The sequence below is a fragment of the Sinocyclocheilus rhinocerous genome, unplaced genomic scaffold (genome assembly GCF_001515625.1).
Source record: "Sinocyclocheilus rhinocerous isolate Xijiao unplaced genomic scaffold, SAMN03320098_v1.1 scaffold28, whole genome shotgun sequence".
Taxonomy (NCBI): domain Eukaryota; kingdom Metazoa; phylum Chordata; class Actinopteri; order Cypriniformes; family Cyprinidae; genus Sinocyclocheilus; species Sinocyclocheilus rhinocerous.
The window spans coordinates 476,753-497,776 of NW_015652416.1; the positions used below are offsets into that span (position 1 = coordinate 476,753).

Consider the following 21,024-nt stretch of genomic DNA (forward strand, 5'->3'; position numbering starts at 1 on the left):
TTCAGTGATCTTTGACCAGGATGTTTGCGACTCCATGCACCTGAGTGAGCTGAGGACAGTCAAGTGTTGCTAGAAGCTTCTGTGGGCCGGACCGTTTGGGGACAACTGTCTCTGTCAGACACATTGAGGCTTGGTCTGCAATATCACTGAAAGAAAGTATGAAAAAAAAAGTTATTTCAAAAATATAAATGTAAAAGTTATATGTATTAGTATTACTATAAACAGTTTGACTCAGTCATTGCAAATGGATGTCTTACCCATAGTGAATGGTTTTGACGTGCTGCATTCCCAATCCTTCAATCCGGAATATGACGTTCTTCAGCACACAGGGCAGTGGGTTCTGGAACTTGATTTTGACTTTCAGCTCTCTGCCCAGCACAGCATCACATACAGGCTAAGAGAGAGAATAACACACAACACAAGTCACATTAATGCAATATTTTGCCAGGATGGATAATATCATGTGTAATCTCAATATACAGCGAGTCATCTGAACTCACAGTGATGATGAGGTCTGGTGTGCGCAGCCTGAAGCTGAACTGTTTGGCCAGAGTTTGTCTAGTCTCAGTGACCTGTCCAGAGAGAGTGAGCATCAGCGCCGCATGACCCTCCAGATGGTCCTTATAGTCCTCATACTGCAGCGTCCACTCCAGAGACTGGACTATAGAGCCAAAAGATTCATACTACATAAGTCTAAATACATTATGACAAATATAAATTTGAAATGTACAGAAGTAAGTTTTTCCATCTAGTTTTCATCTAGATTCTATTAATTTTTAATGCTTTTTTTTCCATCTAGTTTTCATCTAGATTCTATTCATTAATTTTTAATGTTTTATTTATTACAATCTGAGTTACTAAATTAAATGAAATTAAAATATAATAAAATTGTTTTAGTCTTTGCAAATATACACCATACCAGTATTATTTTATTATTATTTATATATTATTATAATATTTACTAATATTTTATATTTGCATTTATTTTATTATATATCTATATAGTTTTATTTAGATTAAGTTTTAGTAATTTTGTATTTGTCATTTTCTATCATTTATTTATTTTTTACAATTCTACCATTTTTATCATTTTTATTATTAGTTTTTATTGTCTAAATATTTCTGTGTAGCTTAAATTTTTTTCGGGTTTACTTTCAGTAATTTTTGCTTAAATGAAAATTTAAAAAGTTGCCTATAGGCAACTAACTGAAATAAGTATTTCTATCCAAAATGTATATCTTATTTCAAGCTTTGGAGAAATGGAGATTTTTAATAGCTTTAGTTAACAATTGTATTGTTAATGTGTTGTTCTGCTGGTGAGAAGTTGTAGTTAAGCTTTGTATTCAGATCTTTATCCATTCTATCATCTCTCACCCTCATGAGGCTTGAGCTCAAGGCTCGTCTGGTCTTTCTTCAGGAAGGTCCTGTTGACTACAGAGTGGTGCGTGGCTGACACCTGGCTGTAGAGATGGACACTGCGAGGTGAGCTGCTGTTGTTCTTCAGAACGATGGACAGAACAGCATCCTGACCAACACATGGTCCTTTACCCTCCATAGCAATATCAAGCGTCACATCGCTGTCACCGTCGGGAGAGTAGGTGGATCGCTTGGAGCCGTATCTACAGGCTGTTTCCACAGCGGTGCGCTCCTCCTCCGAACCTGACCAAAAATGTTACTATTGTTTTGGATGTTTTGATGTACAGAACATTTGTTTTTTAATTGTGCTATATAAATACATTTGACACTGAGATAAAATAAAATAAAATAAAATAAAGATTCATCTAAATTTATTTATAGAAATAAATATGTCTGCTTGAAAGAATGAAGAATATGGTAAACAAGTTGCTATAAAGAATGCATAATTAGCCTATATAACCATTGGTATTTCATTAAAAAGAAGACATGACATGTCTTCAAGACTTCATGTTGTTCTTTATGAGAAGTGGTTTTATTTAATTTTAACATAAAGGCATGTTGTGTGTCACAGCAGTTAAATCGAAATTTACTGTAGATTTAGTCGACTAAAATCTTATGATATTTAGTCGACTAAAACTAGACTAAAACTAAAAACAATTCAGATGACTAAAATATGACTAAAACTAAATGGCATTTTAGTCAAAAGACTATGACTAAAACTAAATCAAAATTTGCTGTCAAAATTAACACTGCCGTTAGGTTTGTATGTTTTAAATTTTGATGTACAGCATATTGTTGGATTTTAATAGTCCTATATAAATAAACTTGACATTGAAAGACTTCAAATAAAAAGTAAAATAAAATAAAATAAATAATAAAATAAAAGCTTAATGTGTGGTTTATATATTTGGATACCAGCTCCTTGGTATTTAGATTAAACCTCCCACAAATGCATCTTGCTATTATATTAATATTGGGAGAAAAAAATAAAAATAAAATAAAATAAAAAATGATATATATATATATATATATATATATATAGTCTTCAAGTGACAATGCCAGTAAAATTTTAACCAGTAATTATTTACATTCAAAATAATCTGTATTTTTTTAAATGAAGCTTTTCAAAAGTATGTAAATGTTTCTGTCATGTGTAAGTGAAAATATCTTAACTGACACAAGATTTCATGAGGATTTTCACCTTCTGCATATTTGTAGAGGTGCGTAATGTCTACACGTTCATCTGAGCTGACAGCTTTGGTGCTGATGGAGTGACCTACAGCACTCTTGTCAACCCGAATCACAGCGAAGGTCCCGTTATTTCTGCGCTGCCAGTAGACTTTATCGCTGTTCACCTACAAATAAAAAGAACCAAATATTTAGTACTAACACCTACCATATTATAAATCTATAAATCTATGTAGTGAAATTATTTGTGATGAATTAGCATACTTCAGCAAAAACAAAGGGTGTGTCATATTTGAGGTAGACCTGTCCGCTGCGGATCGCAGCAACAGAGGTGGGGCCGCAGCGGAAGAAGCCCTGGCTGGTTTCCTGAGGAGTGGAATCAACCACCTGCCAACCTCCGAAACCAGATGGCAGGTCTGACCGAGTCATCCAGGCCTCATTCCACACGTGGTAGTTCCTACATAGAGAAAAGCAGAAACTTTGAATATTAAACAAAAATTATTACAACGACAATGAAGCCACAACTTATCTGATATCACAAATGCTTCCTGAAGTGTCCTGCACTTCCATATTATAGAAAAAGGACAATTAACGCTAATGTTACATGAATCAGGGTTATAACCTAAAACTAAATTATTCACTAAAAAAAAATATCAAAAATATTTTTGTTACTTGAAATAAAGTAAAAATGAACTGACATAAAAAAAACATGTAGTACATGTCAGTAGATAACAGGTTTTTGTTAGTTTAAAATCTGGCCATCATTTTTAAAGGTTTTATATCAATGTTTATGCAAACAAACCATGCAAAATGCTGGTAATTTTATTTGTTGGTTTTCTACATAAAACATTAAACATACATTCACATTAAGTATGCTTAATAGGCCTATACTATATAAAAATAATATGCATTTTTACCATGATGAATAGGCTATTCTATTTTATATACAAGATAAAAAATATAGCCTATATATTTTATTTAAACTAGATGGCAACTTTTCTTACATCCATGCTGTTTAATTTGATGTAATAACTAAAATGAACAGAAAAATAATAAAAACGAATAAAAATGACAAAACACAACAAAATGACTGAAACTTCAAAATGAAAATGACAGAAAATATAAAACTAATTCTTTATATTGATAAGCTAAAATAGAATCTGAGTGATAGTAAAATAACACTGTCAAGACTCTTACCAGACTGAATCACGGGTAAGGTGTTTAATCTCTTCAAAATTCTCGTCTAAATAAACATCTGTAGTCAAGGAAGCGTCAGTGTCGTGAGCAGAACTGAAGTTTGAGACTGGACGAGTGGGAATGCCGAAACACCGCAACACTGAGAGGACAAAAAGAGAGAAACATCAACAAAATGCGGCAGATTTCATTCCCAACCTCTCTGGTCCCACTTCCATTTGGCATAAAAATGCCATCTAGATGTCCATACGCATAGAAAAGACAAGTGTAATCTCGTTTGTGAACAGAATTCGCTCTAGCCTGATACCGCAAAGAAACCCTTGGATTTCACTTCAATATATCACGAAAAAAATCCTACTAATGAAGCATTCTACAATGAATATCTGATTTACGTCGTGTCTAGTTTATTCATTATAACGGGTATTTACGAAAGTAGAACGCACTGAGTGCGCGGTGGGCAAAATTTATTAAACTCCGTCTAGCCTGATACCGCAAGCAAAGACTTGGATTTCACTTCAATATATCACGAAAAAAATCCTACTAATGAAGCGTTCTACAATGAATATCTGATTTACGTCGTGTCTAGTTTATTCATTATAACAGGGGTATTTACGAAAGTAGAACGCACTGAGTGCGCGGTGGGCAAAATTTATTAAACTCCGATATCCACCTTATTTTTCGCTTAAAGGGGACATAACACACACAGTTTCACCCAATCTCATGTTAATCTTGAGTACCTATAGAGTAGTATAGCATCGTTCATAGCTCCAAAGAGTCTTTAGTTTTATCATATTTATAAAGGAAAAATACAGCTTTTCGATTCTCTCCTGGAGGCGTGCCGAGCTCCTGGAGGTGTGCCGTGGGTGGAGCTAAAGAGTGACGAGCACTTGCCCGATTGCTCAAAATAACTCAACATGCATGAAATAGCATTAGACCTCACCTTTAAGAACGTGCGCGGGAATTTTTAAATTTAATGCGTGTGGCTTCCGGTGTCATCCGTTTGCTGCTTGATATTGCAAACTGGTGTGTCTTACCATATTATCTTAATTATTATGAACACATTGGCTTGTAGTGCAAACAGTTTAACTGTTTACTTTGTTATTCTTCTCGTTATTTCCCTACAGCGGCTAATGAACCGGAAATCTCACACATTTAAATAAAACAGCTTATGCTACTTCTGCGGCTTTTCTCTATTCGCAGCTGCTGTAGTCATAATCACGATTTTTTACTATTAATTGTGCAAGCGCTAATTTAAATATTATGTGGGGGAAATGAACTTTTAATAATACTCAGTATCTTACTTGTGTTGGTGACTCCAGCAAAGACCCAGCACTGCCCATATTTGACAGTTACTCCTCCACTGCTGTGGTACTGTTTCAAGATGGCACTGCTGCCGCTCCAAACTGTAGGAGAAACTCCCCCCTCACAGGTCGTTTTCCAGTTACCCATCAGCACTCCTTGATCATCGTTGGAATTAACCTGAAACATTGACAATATTTTGTCATCTGCTTCACATCATCACGATGACTAATTTTCAAACTTTGTCAGACATTCACAACAGCAGAGCATGGATACATCTGGATGCAGGTAAAAAAAGCATAAAGTCTCACCATGGCAGATACCACTCTGACTACATTAACAGGATCTCCCCATCCTGAGCAAGGGCTGCCACTCTTCTCCAACACAAAGAAACACGCAGCCAAGACTCCTTCATCAAACTAAGAATCACAGATCAGAAGTTGGAAAGATTGAAACAAGCACATACAGAAAATTAAAAATAAATCCTAATTGACAAGTTTCGATTCCCAGAATGATCTAGGAATATATTTTTGAATCTCAGAACATTGCGCATGTTGGTTTTGGACAATGTTCTCTTTACCTCTAAAGTCTGAGAACCTTTTTGCAACCATGTTTCAACATTACATCAATAATCAGCTGACAAGTCGTGTCTTGTATTGATCCACTGTTAAATGACTGATTAACATTTACACATTTATTCAAAGCAGCTTACATTTCAGCAGTTCGTGCATTCTCTGGGAATCAAACACATGATGAACATTCCCAGAATAATGATGAGAATTCTCAAAAAATAACCGACCGATATCAGGAAGCATACATTTTACTAAAATATTAAAACAACTATTGGATACATTTAAACACACTTCTGTGTTTGAAATTTTACCTGTCCAAAATTCCAAGTTCTGGTACCAATCTGTTGCTCAGTTCCATAGTAGAGTTTGCCCATATCATTCAGTACATACTCAATTCTCTCCGTCTCATCATTCATGCACACAGAGTCATCTGATGAGAGCAGAAAGAGAGAAAGCTTGCATTTTATTTTCATTATTCAGTGATAAGACACCCAGAGTGTCCTCTTATTTTCTCTCTTTTCAGATAATACCTTTGCACCAAGGGTTGAACAGCACGTAAATGTCATTTTCAGGAGTGTCTGGTGAAGTGGCCTTTCCCGCTAGGCAGTTTGTTACTACATTGAGTTTGTACCGTCCAATACAAGAGGTTGGAAGGGAATAAACCGCCAGTCTGATTGTGGTTTTTGCCTGTTCAACGATTTTTGCCTCCCAGGCTTCTTTCCTGAATTCCGACACCAGTGGTACAATCACAAAACTGTCCTTGTGTACTGGTAAGACATTTCCTGCAAAACACACATACAAAAGCATGTACATTTTTCATCAGATAATCAGAGATGGCTGGTGTGGCAGGTGTAAACAGGATCGTGCTGGAGAACAAGATCACAACATCAAGGACAGTAAAGCCATGACTGACCAAGTCTCAGCTCCAGGTGAAGTTGGTCTCTGTTTGGAACAAAGGGTCGAGAGAGCTCAACAGACATCTGGAAACACTGTCCTCTACGGACAATCAGATGATTGCTAAAGAAACCATCTGTGTGATGCTCCTGTCGATTCTGTCCTTTCCTGGCCCTGATCAGATCAATAGAACGTACCTGCAGTACAGCACCTAAAAATCAGCCATATAAGGAAAGTTTATTAAGACAAACTGAAAAAAAAAAAACATTAAGGTTTCAAGCTAATTTAGGCATTAAGTGTTGACAAATCAGTCTCTATGCTGGTTTCGGGGTTCATGTGCCCCTGATCAGATGTTTCCTAGAATGCATTTAAATGTATTTAAAAAGACAGAGTGAGATAGAGTGCAACCATTGTGAAAGATAAAAACATCACAATTCAGAACAGACTGAAGGACTGTCGGTTGGTGGATGTAGATACAGTTCAAATATTTTGTTGTTTTTTATAACAGTACTAACTTATTTTACAATACTACAATAACAGTATATCAGCTTTGTCAGCGTTAAATAATGGCGATCAGACCTTGTTAATATGTACTATTGAGATGTATTGCTCTTACCGTTAACTTCTACATGTGGATTCCTGAGAGAAAAAGAGAGAATATTATTGAAACTTTCTACTAAACATAGTTTACCGTTTTTTTTTATTATTAATTTAAGTGCAGTTTTCACATCAAAGATGTACGTTTTCAAAACTCAAAATCCAAACTGAGCACACTTGTAACACTGCTAGTCAATCTTTCAATATCAGATCTCATGCTTTCATTACAGTTCCATATATTTTCAGTCCACATAATCATTCATTCAAAACACGATTTTTGTAACATGTAATGAGAACATTTGGTTTGATCACTGAATAACAACACTATAATCTTCTTTCTGTTTAGTAGCCTACTTTTAACATTCAGTTACTTAAACAGCAATGCAAGATACTATACCATATGACTGAGTGTATGCTGTAGTTTCACCCTTTAGGGTCACTTACAGTCATTTGTTTTGCAGTAATTGCAGTTGAAAACACTTGAATTGAAATAGGTGAATTTTTGGTGATCAGATAGATAGATAGATAGATAGATAGATACTTACATGTTTGCAGTTCTTGTTCCTGAATGTATCTGAAGAGTGTTTGTTCCTGTTTGTTAACAGAGTAACTGCACCAAAACGACTTGAACTCAAGTCTGGAAGCAATTCTATGATGCTTCTCTCTTGAGTAGCCATGGTGTATATATTCACATTTTCATCTCCACCCCATCCACAGCTCAGAGCTCAAAAGTGTGAAGAATCTCATGTATCATGACAGAGAGTTTAGTGTTTAGGATGAATCTCACAAGGTATTTTTAACACCTTGTTTAAATATGGCAATCTTTACAGTGTGACTTAAATTAAGGTTGGTCACATTTGTAAGGAGGAGTAATGACAACAGCATAGAATAATCATTGCATTTGAACTCCTGAACCACCTCATTAACAAGACATTAACATCTCATTAAATCCTCAGCTGATAAGCAGAGCTGTCAGTAAGGAATTCTGTAATGAGGAGCAGGGCGTTTATTTAAGGTAATGAAACAAATGACTAATACTGAGCCTTAAACACACATTAACCAAAATAAACATTTGCAGGTTTGTGCTTCTGGTGATTTTTTTATAATTATTTTTACAATCCGCATTACTGAATGACAAGAGCAAAACTGGTTGCATACATCAGTTAGTTTAGACCCCATACAAGTCTGTGAAAGTTCTGCTGGGGGTCTGTGGAAAGATATATAAACAAATAATTGTATTAAAATAAACATACAGCTGTATGTTGTCTCCTTGAGGTTTGTATAGCCCTACCTAAAAACACTGTAATAATGACCATGAAAATAAAACGATCTAATCACACTGTAAAAACTGTGTATAAATTATAATTAACTAAAACTAAAACCAAAAAAAAAACAGCTAGTTGTTAGGGTAACATTTCTCTTGATGTACTAAAGTAACTAAAACAAATAAAAATTAAAATAATAAAAACACAACAAATGTACTAAACCTTTAACTAAAATTAAAATGAAAACAAAAAACATTATAAAAAATAGTATACAAAAAAATATAATGGTATCTATAATGGTACCACATACACTGGTATAAATAGAGCTATTTTTAAATACATCACTCTTGTGCTTTAATGTAATTATTTATATGAATTATAACATCATTGCAAGGTCATTTATAAATTGTGTAAGCTATAGTAATACATCAGGAATTTTTGTTAAGTCAGAAAACATTCTATCAGCCAGTCAGGCACACTGTAATCATCATTCCACCAGTCCTAACACTCGTTTCTTTGCCTGCACAGGAACAAGAAATGAATATGGAATGTGCAGGAATGTGAATGATTCAGGCCTGTGGTAAAACTGCTAATGACTTACATGTTGAACAAAAGATATCACTAACACAATAACTTGTTTAACTAGAGGCACTAAATCACCACGTTCTGCATATAAGTATTATAATAACATAGCTTTTTAAATTTTGACAAGACATGTCAGTGCTAGTTTTAAAATGACATGTATTAAGCATCATTTTGTCTTGTGATGATATCGTTATAATGGTATAAACAGGTGTTATGTGAATATATAAGAGAACATTTATACTAAACAAGATTTGTATCTATCTGAAGAAAATGTGAGTCATGCTTGTCCATGCAAAAGTTACCATTATTCTAGAAAGATTGCCAGGGCATTGCTGTATTTGCTAAGGTTTTTTTTTTTCTTCTGTTTTTCACAATTTAAAGTCATCTCTTATGCGTACACAATTTGAAATATCATTCATGTATGTCGCACATAAATGGTACAAAGCATAGCCAGAAATGATAGGCGACCTCCTCCATATACTCAAGTGACAACTCATGATAGTGTACATGACTTTGAATGTTTTTTTTTTGTTTGTTTTTTTAAAGGACACCTTTTAGGCCCAACAGAGTAGGGGTGGGTGATATGGCAAAAATTTGTACCACTATTTTTTTCAAGAAGGATCCTGATCCACATTCTCATTATGACTCTTTTGCTTTTTTGTTTTTTAGGACTATTTTGCAAGTTATGCTGGGTACACATTAAAAGATTTTTAAAATCTTATAAGATCTTCAAAATGTGAGAGACCACAAACATGAGGACAAAAAATCCAACCGTTTTGTTTCTATAGTGTGTGGTGTGCCGCGATGTTCCCCCCACACATCAGGATTTCGGATTGCAAATATTCAACATGTTTGCGCCTCCGACGTTCTTCTGAGCAGATTCAGTCACTCTTAACACACCTCACACCACAGGAAAATCTGATAAGATAATCTTTAGAACCACCAAGATAATCGGGACATTACCTAGGATTGTCGGAAAGGGAGAAATCAGCCCAAAATCAGCCCGATTATCTTGTGGTGTGTACCCAGCATTACCGAGCAGTAAAAACCAGTAAGCCCAACAACTAATATACAAATAATATTGAGTAAAAATATATGCAACTAATATTGAGGAATAGTAAATAGGTCAAATCGAAACAAAATACATATAGAAACAGAACTAATATATACAAAAGAACAAAAATACAAATTATGTAAATCAAGTGTAAAATACAACACTGTATGAATAAAAATATAAATTAATTTTTATTAAAGCTACAAAAATGATTTGGTCAAGGGTGATTTATTTTTTTTTTACTTTTCTTTTGTTGTTTGATTAACATTAATGACACAGACAGCAGCAGGTATATTAGGCTGCTATTACTTTAAGACCTAACTGAAGGATCTAATATACTGACAGGCATCCTGTTTTTCATCTTATTAAGACATGACCAAACATTGTTATGTGAATACTCGCCAAAGACATTCATTTTGACATATTTGTGTTTCAGTATTTTCAGTAACCACGCCAATAGCCTCGTGGTTAATGCGCCGACATACAGTGCAACTGCACTCGCAGTGACCCGAGTTTGAATCCTGCCTCATGGTCCTTTGCCAATCCCACCCCCTCTCTCCACCCAGTGCTTTCAACTCTATACTGTCCTGTCCAAATAAAGGCATAAAAAAGCCCAAAAGTACTAACAAGCTTTTCTACATGGTGGTCAAACACATTACGTAGTTTATAGGGCTACAGATTATTGGTAAAATATTTTTAACCTCAATATTGTAATCAGGACTATACATTGCAGTTTATATAATTCACATTAAAGGGGACATTGGATGAAATTTTCACTTTTTTAGCTTTTTTGCGTTTAGTTAGATTTCTGGCATGTCTGCCTGCTCAGAAAACTGAAAAGAAAACACTGGCAGTTTGTTATGTACTGTGTGTATCTGAAACTGTGTCATCCAGTGAGTTGTTTAAATTTGCAGCAGGTTCCTATGTAGATAGCTAGTTATTTGAATAAGACCACCTCCGAGTCATATACAGATATATTCACATGCCTGTGTCGACACGCCCCACGGAGGGGAGGGGTGGGGCGAGCAGTAGCTCATTATCATTTAAAGAGACATGCACCGAAATGAGTCGCTTTTAACAGAGCTGTTTTTGACAAGGTAAAAAGGGTGTTGTTTTACACGACCATTGAGGAATTTTAACCAAAGTATGTTACAGACATTTCATGAAGACCCTAAAGAATCACAGCAACTTGTGGAAAATGGGCATCCGATGTCCCCTTTAATATGTGTTTTGTGTGGTACAACTGTATCTCATACTCTTTATATCCAAAACATGCTGGGAACTGTTTATGAATTATTTTATTAAAAGTAAATACACTTGACAATACTATAATACTCCCGTTATAATCACTGAACCTGTCACTCGTGGACTCTCACAAATACACCCCTTATAACCAATCAAGCTGTTATTACACAGCATTTTCAGATTCACAGCATCTGAAGCTGCAATCTTAATTATTTTTTATTTATTGTGAAAACCCAATGCTGAATAGTGTGATTGGGAAGTGAGTCTATAAAGCTATTGACAGCCAACCTACACTAGAAGCATCCAGCACATCACAAGACCATTGCCATTTAGACAATGTTATCTGTACACTACAATGTTTATTTGTTTTTGAGTCTTCAAGTAAAGTGTATGTAGCCTAACTATTGGATGTGAAATACAGGTTATTTATCTAATACACAATTATTCTTACACATTTTGTTTTCATTTTTGTCCCGTCAGGTAGACAGGTTGCTATATAATGTTGTTTTAGTGTTTAATATCTATGCAAGAAAACCATATTATAGTCAAGCATTATATAAGTACTGATTTTTCAATCATTATTAAAACACTTGCCATTATTGGAGGGAAGACAATAATGCTTATAATAACACATCATAATAACTGACATTAACTACAATGATTATAAATTAAGAAGTTGACACAAATATTAAACACAAAGCTTCAAATAATACAGCTTAATAATCTGGCATGTGATAAAGTGTGACATCTAAGACAAGATTCATTCAATATTTTATATATTTGGTTATTTTTATTGTAATCCACAAATAAACTGTAGGTCCTTCAAAATACTTACACTGTATGAGATGTGATTTCTAACATAAACAGCTTCTAACCATAAACATAATGGTTCCATAGTTACTCTGGCAAATATAAAGTTTCAAGTATCAAGTCTAAATCTTTTCATGAATATCAATGTTGGTGAATCCATGCACCTGAGTGAGCTGAGGACAGTCGAGAGATGCCAGAAGTTTATGTGGCCCATGATATTTAGGAACAAAGGTCTCCGTCAGGTTCACTGCAGCCAGACTTGGAATATCACTGAAGTGACAGAGAGACAAAATTAGTATGTGCATATTCCATTTGTATTAATTTTACTCATCACTCAACTGTAATTTATTTCAGGTGGTGTAAATGAATGTAACACTCGTGTGTCTTACCCATAGTTAATTGTTCTGACATACTGCAATCCCAGTCCTTCAAACCGGAAAACGACATTCTTCAGTACACAGGGAAGTGGGTTCTGGAATTTGATTTTGAATGTCATCTCTTTGCCCACTACACCGCCACAAAGAGGCTGAAAAGAAAGACAATCAGGCACTAGTCTGCAAATTTTGATGCTTCATATAAGAAATTAGTTGTGTGAAATCTAACTTGAATGCAAACACTGGCAGATGCGCATATGAAGAGTTCATAATAAAGAAAACTCACAATGATAATAAGATCCGGTGTGCGCAATCTGAAGTTGAACTGGGTGGTCAGTATCTGCGTAGTCTCCAAAACCCGTCCAGAGAGGGCGAGCATCAGCGCTGCTTGATCCACCAGGTGTTCCTTGTAGTCTTCATACCGCAAGATCCACTCCAGAATCTGGACTACAGAGGAAAACAATGCTTTTATAGCAAATCTACCTTTAAAATTAATAATCATCCTCGTTGATTATTTGATACTTTGTCGTTATTTCGTCTTCACAGTTGATATGTTGTATGTCAACTCTGTAATGAGAATGTAATGCTAAAGTAAAAATTTGGTAGGACTGGTTTGACTATGGTTTGTACCAAAGGCATAAAAAACTAGAAAATGCAATTTTGTCAAGATAAACATTGATGTTGGCTTTAAAGTATTTCCTGAAAGTCTAAATTTGTATTTTAAGCCAAAACAGCATGAAATACTGTGCTAGGTCTGGTGGATTGCTTGGAACAACTTCACCAAATTAATTCTTCAAGTACAATAATGTATTCAATATACACTCAGTGTACTGAATATATCTATTTTAGATGTAACTGTGGAGTCTTCTCAAAATTATGATTTCAAGCTTCCAACATGTCTCACCCTCATATGACTTGAGCTCAATGAGTGTCTGGTCCTTTTTCACCAAGGCTTTTTGGGCTCCGGTGTAGTACATGGCTGCCACCTGGCTGTACAGAGTGAGGCTACGAGGAGACCTGCACTTGTTCTTCAGGATGATGGAAAGCACGACATCCTGACCAACACATGGTCCGTCACCCTTCATATTGACTTCAATGATCACATCCTCAGTGTTGGACAGCGGGTATACGGACTGTTTGGAGCCATTGCGACAGGCTGTTTCTACAGCAATTCGCGCCCCGTCTGAACCTGATGAATGGGATAAAATAATAAATAATTAAACTCATGAATATTAAATGTGTTGTTTTTGGATACCATGCATAAAACATCCCTACTTCCAAAAATTACTAAAATCACATCTGCCACTGTGACAGAACTAGCCTGTCAGAAAACCAACTAACCAGACCACGGTAATAATATAATAATATCAAATGCTTGATTTTATATAATAACATATTGAATTTTGTATTTTATCAGAATGCATTGCTACATTTGAATGGCCGTCAATAGAGAAAGATGCTTTTCCCCCATAGAATGGTGTGGTTATGATATCTACCAGCAGGCGCTAATTCTGCATGCTAATCAGTCAAACCTAATACAGAAACCAAGACGTTTGGCTTTAGTGACTGGAGTGTAAATCATTATGGACCTATACATACTGGTATTTTCTATATGTACAGCTCACACTGCAGTGATGTGTTTCTGTGACGTACATGTGTAGGTTTTCACCTTCTGGGTGTTTGTAGAGGTGTGTTATGTCTACGCGTTGATCTGAGCCAACAGCCTTGGTGCTGATGCAGTGACCTACTGCGTTCTTCTCAACCTGAATTACAGCGAAGTTTTCATTCACTTTACACTGCCAATAGACTTTATCGCTGTTCACCTACAACATAAAGATCCAAAACTTAAGTACACAACCGCAAGTTGTGCGTCTGTCCATTTACGTTCTAATTCTGTTCCTATATTTGAAGATTTTCAGTATGAATTAACTATAATTATGTTGTAATTCAGACAGTATATGATGTATTTCCTGAAACATGTAACATCAAACCATGTGTGACGGAATGATGTAAGGCATTAACATACTCCGGCAAAGAGCAAGGGCGCGTCATGCTGAACCTGCCCACTGCGGATCGCAGCAACAGAAATAGGGCTGCAGCGAAGATTGTCCTGGCTGGTCAGTTGAGGAGTGGAATCAACCACCTGCCAACCTCCGAAACCAGATGGCAGGTCTGACCGAGTCATCCAGGCCTCATTCCACACGTGGTAGTTCCTGCATTAAGAGGAGAATCAACCAAGAAAGTTGAAGAGATAAAGAAATACGTACAACAATCATTGCATAATGCAATCATGATGCCATGTGATCTTACCAGACTGGATAACGGTTTAGATGCTCAATCGGCTCAAATTTCTCATCTAAATAAACATCAGTTGTCAATGAAATATCAGTGTCATGAGCAGAATTGAAGTTTGAGACTGGACGAGTGGGAATGCCCAAACATCTCAAAACTGAGGACAGAGAGAATATGAGAAGAAAGAATTAATTCAATACACGTATCTAACAATAATTCTTCTTGGACAGTTCACTTTTTTCTCAGTCCAATATGTTTTAATATTCTACTTGTGTTGGTGACTCCAGCATAGACCCAGCACTGTCCATATTGGACGGGTTTTCCTCCACTTTTGTGGTGCTGTTTCAGGATGGCACTGCTGCCGCACCAAGCAGTAGGAGAAGTTCCATCATTGGAGGTACTTGACCAGCTACCCACCATCACACCACTGTTGTCGCTGGCATTAATCTGTAACAAAGGTGACGTGTCAAAATGTTATTTTGCTGTCTGCTATTATCCTTGTTCTAATCAGGTTGTCTAATCCCAAACATCTAAAGCTTGTGTATTAAAAAAGGCCGGAAAACTCACAAATGCAGATATCACTCTGACCACATTAACAGGATCTCCCCATCCAGTGCAAGGCCCACCACTCTTCTCCAACACAAAGAAACATGCAGCCAAGACTCCTTCATCAAACTAGGAATAAGATATCACAGAACAAGCAATTAACAAATGCATGCACTTTTATATGAATCTGAATGAAAGTTTGGCTCTTACTTGACCAAAGTTCCATGTTCTGCAGCCAATCTGCTGCTTAGTTCCATAGTAGATTCTGCCCATGTCATTCAACACATACTCAACTCTCTCCGCCTTATCACTCAAGTACACGCCGTCATCTGATAAAGAGAACATTTTGAAATATTTAACAGTGTTTTCTAGTTTTTCCTCATTATTGTTCAGTTTCAGGCTTCAGATGTGGTTTATGAAATGAAAAGAGGATCCAATATCATGTGCACATACATGTACACCAGGGGTTGAACAGCATGTAAATATCATTTTCAGTTGAAGTGGCCTTTCCTCCTGGGTAGCTGGTTACGATAGTAAGTTTGTACCGTCCAATAGAAGCAGTTGACTGAGAGTAAACACACAGTTTGATTCGGTTTTGCATCTGTTCAATGATCCTGGCTTCCCAGCAGTCTTTCTTGAATTCCTTCACTAATGGAACAACCACGAGTGTCTCGCTCCATGCTGATGGGATATTACCTATGAAACCCACACAAGAAGAGGAAATAATGGTAAGGATATGCCTTTAGAATGCCTTTTTTTTTTTACGGTGGGGTGGAAAAGTCTGATTTGTATTTTTGATAAACATAGAATAACTACAGATGGTCAGATGTTCTTGCTGCCACTGGAGCACAAGATGCTCTTTGAGTGCAAATCATTAACAATGTTCACCGTTTCACTCTAATTGTTATGCTGTTATTCTAGTTTTATAATGAAAAAGAAAATCCTCTATTAAATTAGAAAATACTGCAAAATTGAATCATTTTTGTTGGTTGCCTCAGACATTTTGCACTTGTTTTGTCTTTCTAAATGTAATATATTATTAGCCAGTTTCTTTAGGTTGTCAGAACATATCTGGCTGGGTGGCAAGATGGCATCTAATGAAAAAAGGCCTTAACTGACATAGTCTCAGCTCCAGGTGAAGTTGGTCACAGTTTGGATCAAAGGGTCGGGACAGCTCAATCCACATCTCAAAACACTGTCCTCTGCGGATGATGAGGTGATCGCTAAGATAACGATCTGTGTGATGCTCTTGTCGATTCTGTCCCATCCTGGATTTGATGAGGTCAACAGAACAGACCTGCAATGGCAGAGCTGAGAAACAGAAAAGAAAATGATTAATGATGAGAGCAGGGCTGTCCATTTTTTAGTCACTTATTACACAATAGGACAGTTAATTGCAAATAATTCCCCTATTTAGGAGTTTTGTTTAAAGGGGGCATAACACACACAGTTTCACCCAATCTCATGTTAATCTCGAGTACCTATAGAGTAGTACTGTATCCTTCATATCTCCAAAAAGTCTTTAGTTTTATCATATTTATAAAAGAAAGATACAGCTTTACGATTCTCTCCGGAAAAAGCCGAGCTCCTGGAGGCGTGCCGTGGGCGGAGCTAAAAGAGTGACGAGCACTTGGGCGCCGAATGCCAACAAAACAGATATTTGATGCCGTTACAATTACCGTCTGCAGCTCTGAATCATGACCGGGATCTTTTATAGCTGGGACCGCTTCATCTTTCAGTATCAAATGATGTGCAAATCCAGCGCCGAACTGGGCCTTGTTTATAAAACGTTCGTCAACAAACACACTTGTGATTGTCATTAAGAGCCACGATCGAAAAAAAACTCTCCGAAACTTGTACGAACCCGGAAGTAAGATTTTTGGCACAGAAATACTCTGTCATACATCCAAATTGTTTTTTGAAACTTTGTCCATGCTTAGCATGAGAATCCAACTTTTTAATAGTGTAAACAACTCTGATTGCATGAAACAGCATTGTACCCCCCCCCAAACACATCATCCTCTCACATCATGCATTACATTCTAAAGACCTCGTACCATTTTCCACAGGCTCCACATGTGTCCACGAGGAAAAATGTGTGATTCTAGTGGTGACATCCTCAGAAACGGATGAGCCACCCACCTCGCTGCATGTCTCTGTCCACCTCTTTGACTCCAATCTAACAGCTTTAAATGACCTTTCACAAGAAAACATGATAACAAAACTCACATAATGAACTATTTGAAAGCAGGTTGTTGAGGTTTGTTAAGTAAGTAAATTTTATTTATATAGCACATTTCAACATAGCAAAGCTATCCAAAGTGCTTAACAATGTAAAATAAAATTAAAAGAGCAAAGAAAACACAGAAAAGAATAAAAAAAATTAAAAAAAAGACACACTGGGGCCAATTACTGGAAAAGCTGCTTTTATGATCTCAGAAGGAACAACATCCAGTGAGGAGTTAGTAGACTTCATTTTGTTAACGAGATCGGAAAGTTCCATTATCACTTGTGCAAAACAAGATGGCGCCAGTGCACCCGGCTTGCCGTCTCTCTGTCTCTCGTTTGTCTCAGTTTGGTCTTTGGCTCAGCTCCTTACAAGATTTCATTGTTTCTCCTTAACTTCTTTAACCCGCAATTGAATTTTATTAACAAAAACACAAGGGTTCCTTGTCTTTTGTTATTCCTTCCAGAATATATTTATTGCCCTTATTATTTGACATATGCAGATAAATGCACAGAGAAAATCTGAGAAAAGTTTAGAAATACAATAGTCTTCTAAAGATGTTCCTGGGCATCACCTGATCAAAATCATTCAAATTTACCAATTTCTAGAAATTATATAGTCTAAAATCAGATCACAAGAGCATAAAACAATATTTGAGCTCATTACTTACATGGTTGTAGTTCTTGTTCCTGAATGTGTCTGAAGACGGTGTTGTCTGAGAGACTTAATGAAGCAAATGAGAAGTAAGTCTCAGTGTTTCTAATCAGATCAGCCTGGTATATATTCACATCTTCATCTCCACCCCGTCCACAGCTCAGCGCTGGGGAGTGTGAAGAATTTCCTGTCTGACAAGAGAGAGAGTTTAGAATTTAAGATGAGTCTCACAAGTTAATTGTATCAGCTTCTACTTCATCAGCACAAATTGTCAATGTAAAAACATTGAGGTATTAAAGATGGAATGTGTTGTAAATGGCTCCAGTGAATGATTTAATCTTATGAAAAGTTATCTACATGGTCAACATATTGTCTCATTGAGAGTAATTCCTCAACATCCTATAGACACACCGAATACCACATTGTTTGCCATTTAGCAATATCATTACAAACATATCTAACATTTTAAATTAGCCATGCCACTGTTAGCATTTGCTACATGTACAGTATGTATTTCAATGTTGTAATATTATTGTATCCATTTAATTTAGGCTACTATATACACACACACATACATTATATATATATATATATATATATATATACACACACATATATTGCTCTTTCTTTAAATAAATTCTCAGGCTGAGCTGAAATCTAAGAAGGCAGCTGGGTCTTTTGCAGGGTCTATTGAGAAGTTTAACCGTGCTGGAAGAGACTTTGAACAGAAAATGAGTGAATCAGCACAGGTTGGTGATTTTCAGGGTTTTTTCCAGCCCTGCTAAGGGCATAAGCGCAGACCATAGTCACATATGTGAAACATTTTTAAAAAGGGGATTAGTTCACTTGTTCTCATAATCTAGACCTTCAGAGCAAATTATATTCATTTACACAGTGGCTGACATAACTTCATAACAGATTTATTTAAACATACATTTAATAATTAAGACATCACTAACAGGTAAAGTAAAATATAATGAGTATATAGTCTAATATTTTGTGAAATGCTCTTTTCTAGACTTAATTTTTCTAGCAAACTAACGAGCTGTGGACACTGATGCCTTGCCTGAATATATATATATATATATATACACACACATATATTGCTCTTTCTTTAAATAAATTAAATTAAAATTTTCTTAGGGATAAAAATCTATGTCAGCTTATGCTCTAAACTATAGGGAGCCCTTTTACACTATAAGGTTACAATTAACAACAAAGCCCAAATTAAATTGAATAACTATTTATTTTTAACGACAATAATCAACACTCAACTTAAAAATATAATGCAGTTTTAAAATTAACTTCTAAATTATACAGTTTCTACTTGTTGTTGAAATATATTCATTTACACAGTGGCTGTCATAACTTCATAACAGATTTATTTAAACATACATTTAATAATTAAGACATCACTAACAGGTAAAGTAAAATATAATGAGTATATAGTCTAATATTTTGTGAAATGCTCTTTTCTAGACTTAATTTTTCTAGCAAACTAACGAGCTGTGGACACTGATGACTTGCCTGAGGTCAATGAAATGCTATGTGGCATTTTGTTTACAAGCTGTTTTATTGACGTCTTTCCCGCGGTTGAAAATTCAACTCATCAGAGAAGGTCCAATCTTTATGGTCTTTTGCAAACCTCAGCCTGGCTCTTCTTTGCTTCTCATTTATGAAGAGCTTTTTTCTATCTTTCCACGACTTCAGTCTTGCCCCTAAGAGCCTCTTTCGAACCATCCTTACTGTGTACTTCACCCCAGCTGCCGTTTGCCATTCTTTTTATAGGTTACTTTTTGAGTGACACCCGAATGAGTTGGCAGTCATCCCGGGTCAGTGGTAGACCTTGTTCTTATGAACTGCTGTCTTTGACATTTTAAGGATGGAAGCAACCTGACGCACACTGTATCCCTCTGCCAGTAAAGCCAAAACTGAACCCTTCTTTTCCTCACTTCTTTTAAAATCTTTTGGTATGGTCAATAGTTATTATTTGATTCCAATCACTTTTGAGGTACTACTACCATTGTTTTGCCAGCTGGTCCTAATCAGTATTTCATTAAGCAGAATGAGGTGTGTGATTGAAGAAAAATTAAGAAAAAGTCTTTCCAGAGCTGTACGTGTGTGTGTGTGTGTGTGTGTGTATATATAAAAACAAATATATTATAGATAACAAATCTATGACAGACAGACAGACAGATAGACAGATAGATATATAGATAGATAGATAGATTGTATTTCCATTTGTAGTTCCTTTGTACTTTTAGCTGTTACAGTGAATAAACAGGCATAATAACTTTCTGCTTGATTTATAACTTCTGTAATCTAAGAACAGCAGTCATCACAATATACAATAATCACAGCATGCTTTAAATTGCAAGGGCATGAACCGGCTCGCAGCAAGGCCCTTCTGAATCCAGTTTGACAGCTGGAAAGCGCCCGATCATCTTGTTTCCACATGGCTGCCTGCCTTTGCAATCACTGCTAACATTCTTGATGTCTTGATCATGGCATGACGTCAGCACTGCACTCACTTATTGGCTTACAGAACGCCTCTTCTGAATCTCCTAAATCCAGTTTGACAACCGGAAAGTGCCCAATCACCTTGCTTCCACATGGTGGCACGTCCTTACAGTCATCTTTAATAACTTTAAAGAGAACAGGCTTGCAATCATAGTCACAGCATGGTGGGATAGTAGTTGCAGGGGTTACTGCAAGGGTTGTTGCATGCCACTTTCTTGCAGTCATTCTTACAACCATAATCACAGTATGGCGGGACAGAGTTGCAAGGGTTGCTGCAAACTGGCATGCAGCA

At 36.1% G+C, this 21,024-nt stretch overlaps 2 protein-coding genes across 2 annotated transcripts; both read right to left on the reverse strand.

Annotated features, from left to right (window-relative positions):
- Position 1: 1 nt before the first annotated feature.
- On the reverse strand, positions 2-10,042 carry LOC107714913 (protein-glutamine gamma-glutamyltransferase K-like). The gene is made up of 13 exons (XM_016520911.1): positions 10,036-10,042; positions 6,583-6,774; positions 6,200-6,451; positions 5,981-6,099; positions 5,409-5,516; positions 5,100-5,277; positions 3,802-3,940; positions 2,869-3,061; positions 2,618-2,771; positions 1,375-1,659; positions 501-661; positions 258-394; positions 2-146 (listed from the first exon to the last, which is right to left on the reverse strand). The coding sequence occupies exons 1-13, from the start codon at positions 10,040-10,042 to the stop codon at positions 2-4; spliced, it is 2,070 nt and encodes a 689-aa protein (XP_016376397.1).
- A 2,199-nt stretch (positions 10,043-12,241) lies between these two features.
- Positions 12,242-20,957, reverse strand: LOC107714914 (protein-glutamine gamma-glutamyltransferase K-like). Its single transcript, XM_016520912.1, has 14 exons — positions 20,744-20,957; positions 18,229-18,399; positions 16,451-16,642; positions 15,785-16,027; positions 15,542-15,660; positions 15,353-15,460; positions 15,055-15,232; positions 14,804-14,942; positions 14,520-14,706; positions 14,163-14,316; positions 13,398-13,682; positions 12,780-12,940; positions 12,509-12,645; positions 12,242-12,389 (listed from the first exon to the last, which is right to left on the reverse strand). The coding sequence occupies exons 1-14, from the start codon at positions 20,955-20,957 to the stop codon at positions 12,242-12,244; spliced, it is 2,436 nt and encodes an 811-aa protein (XP_016376398.1).
- Between the last annotated feature and the right edge of the window lie 67 nt (positions 20,958-21,024).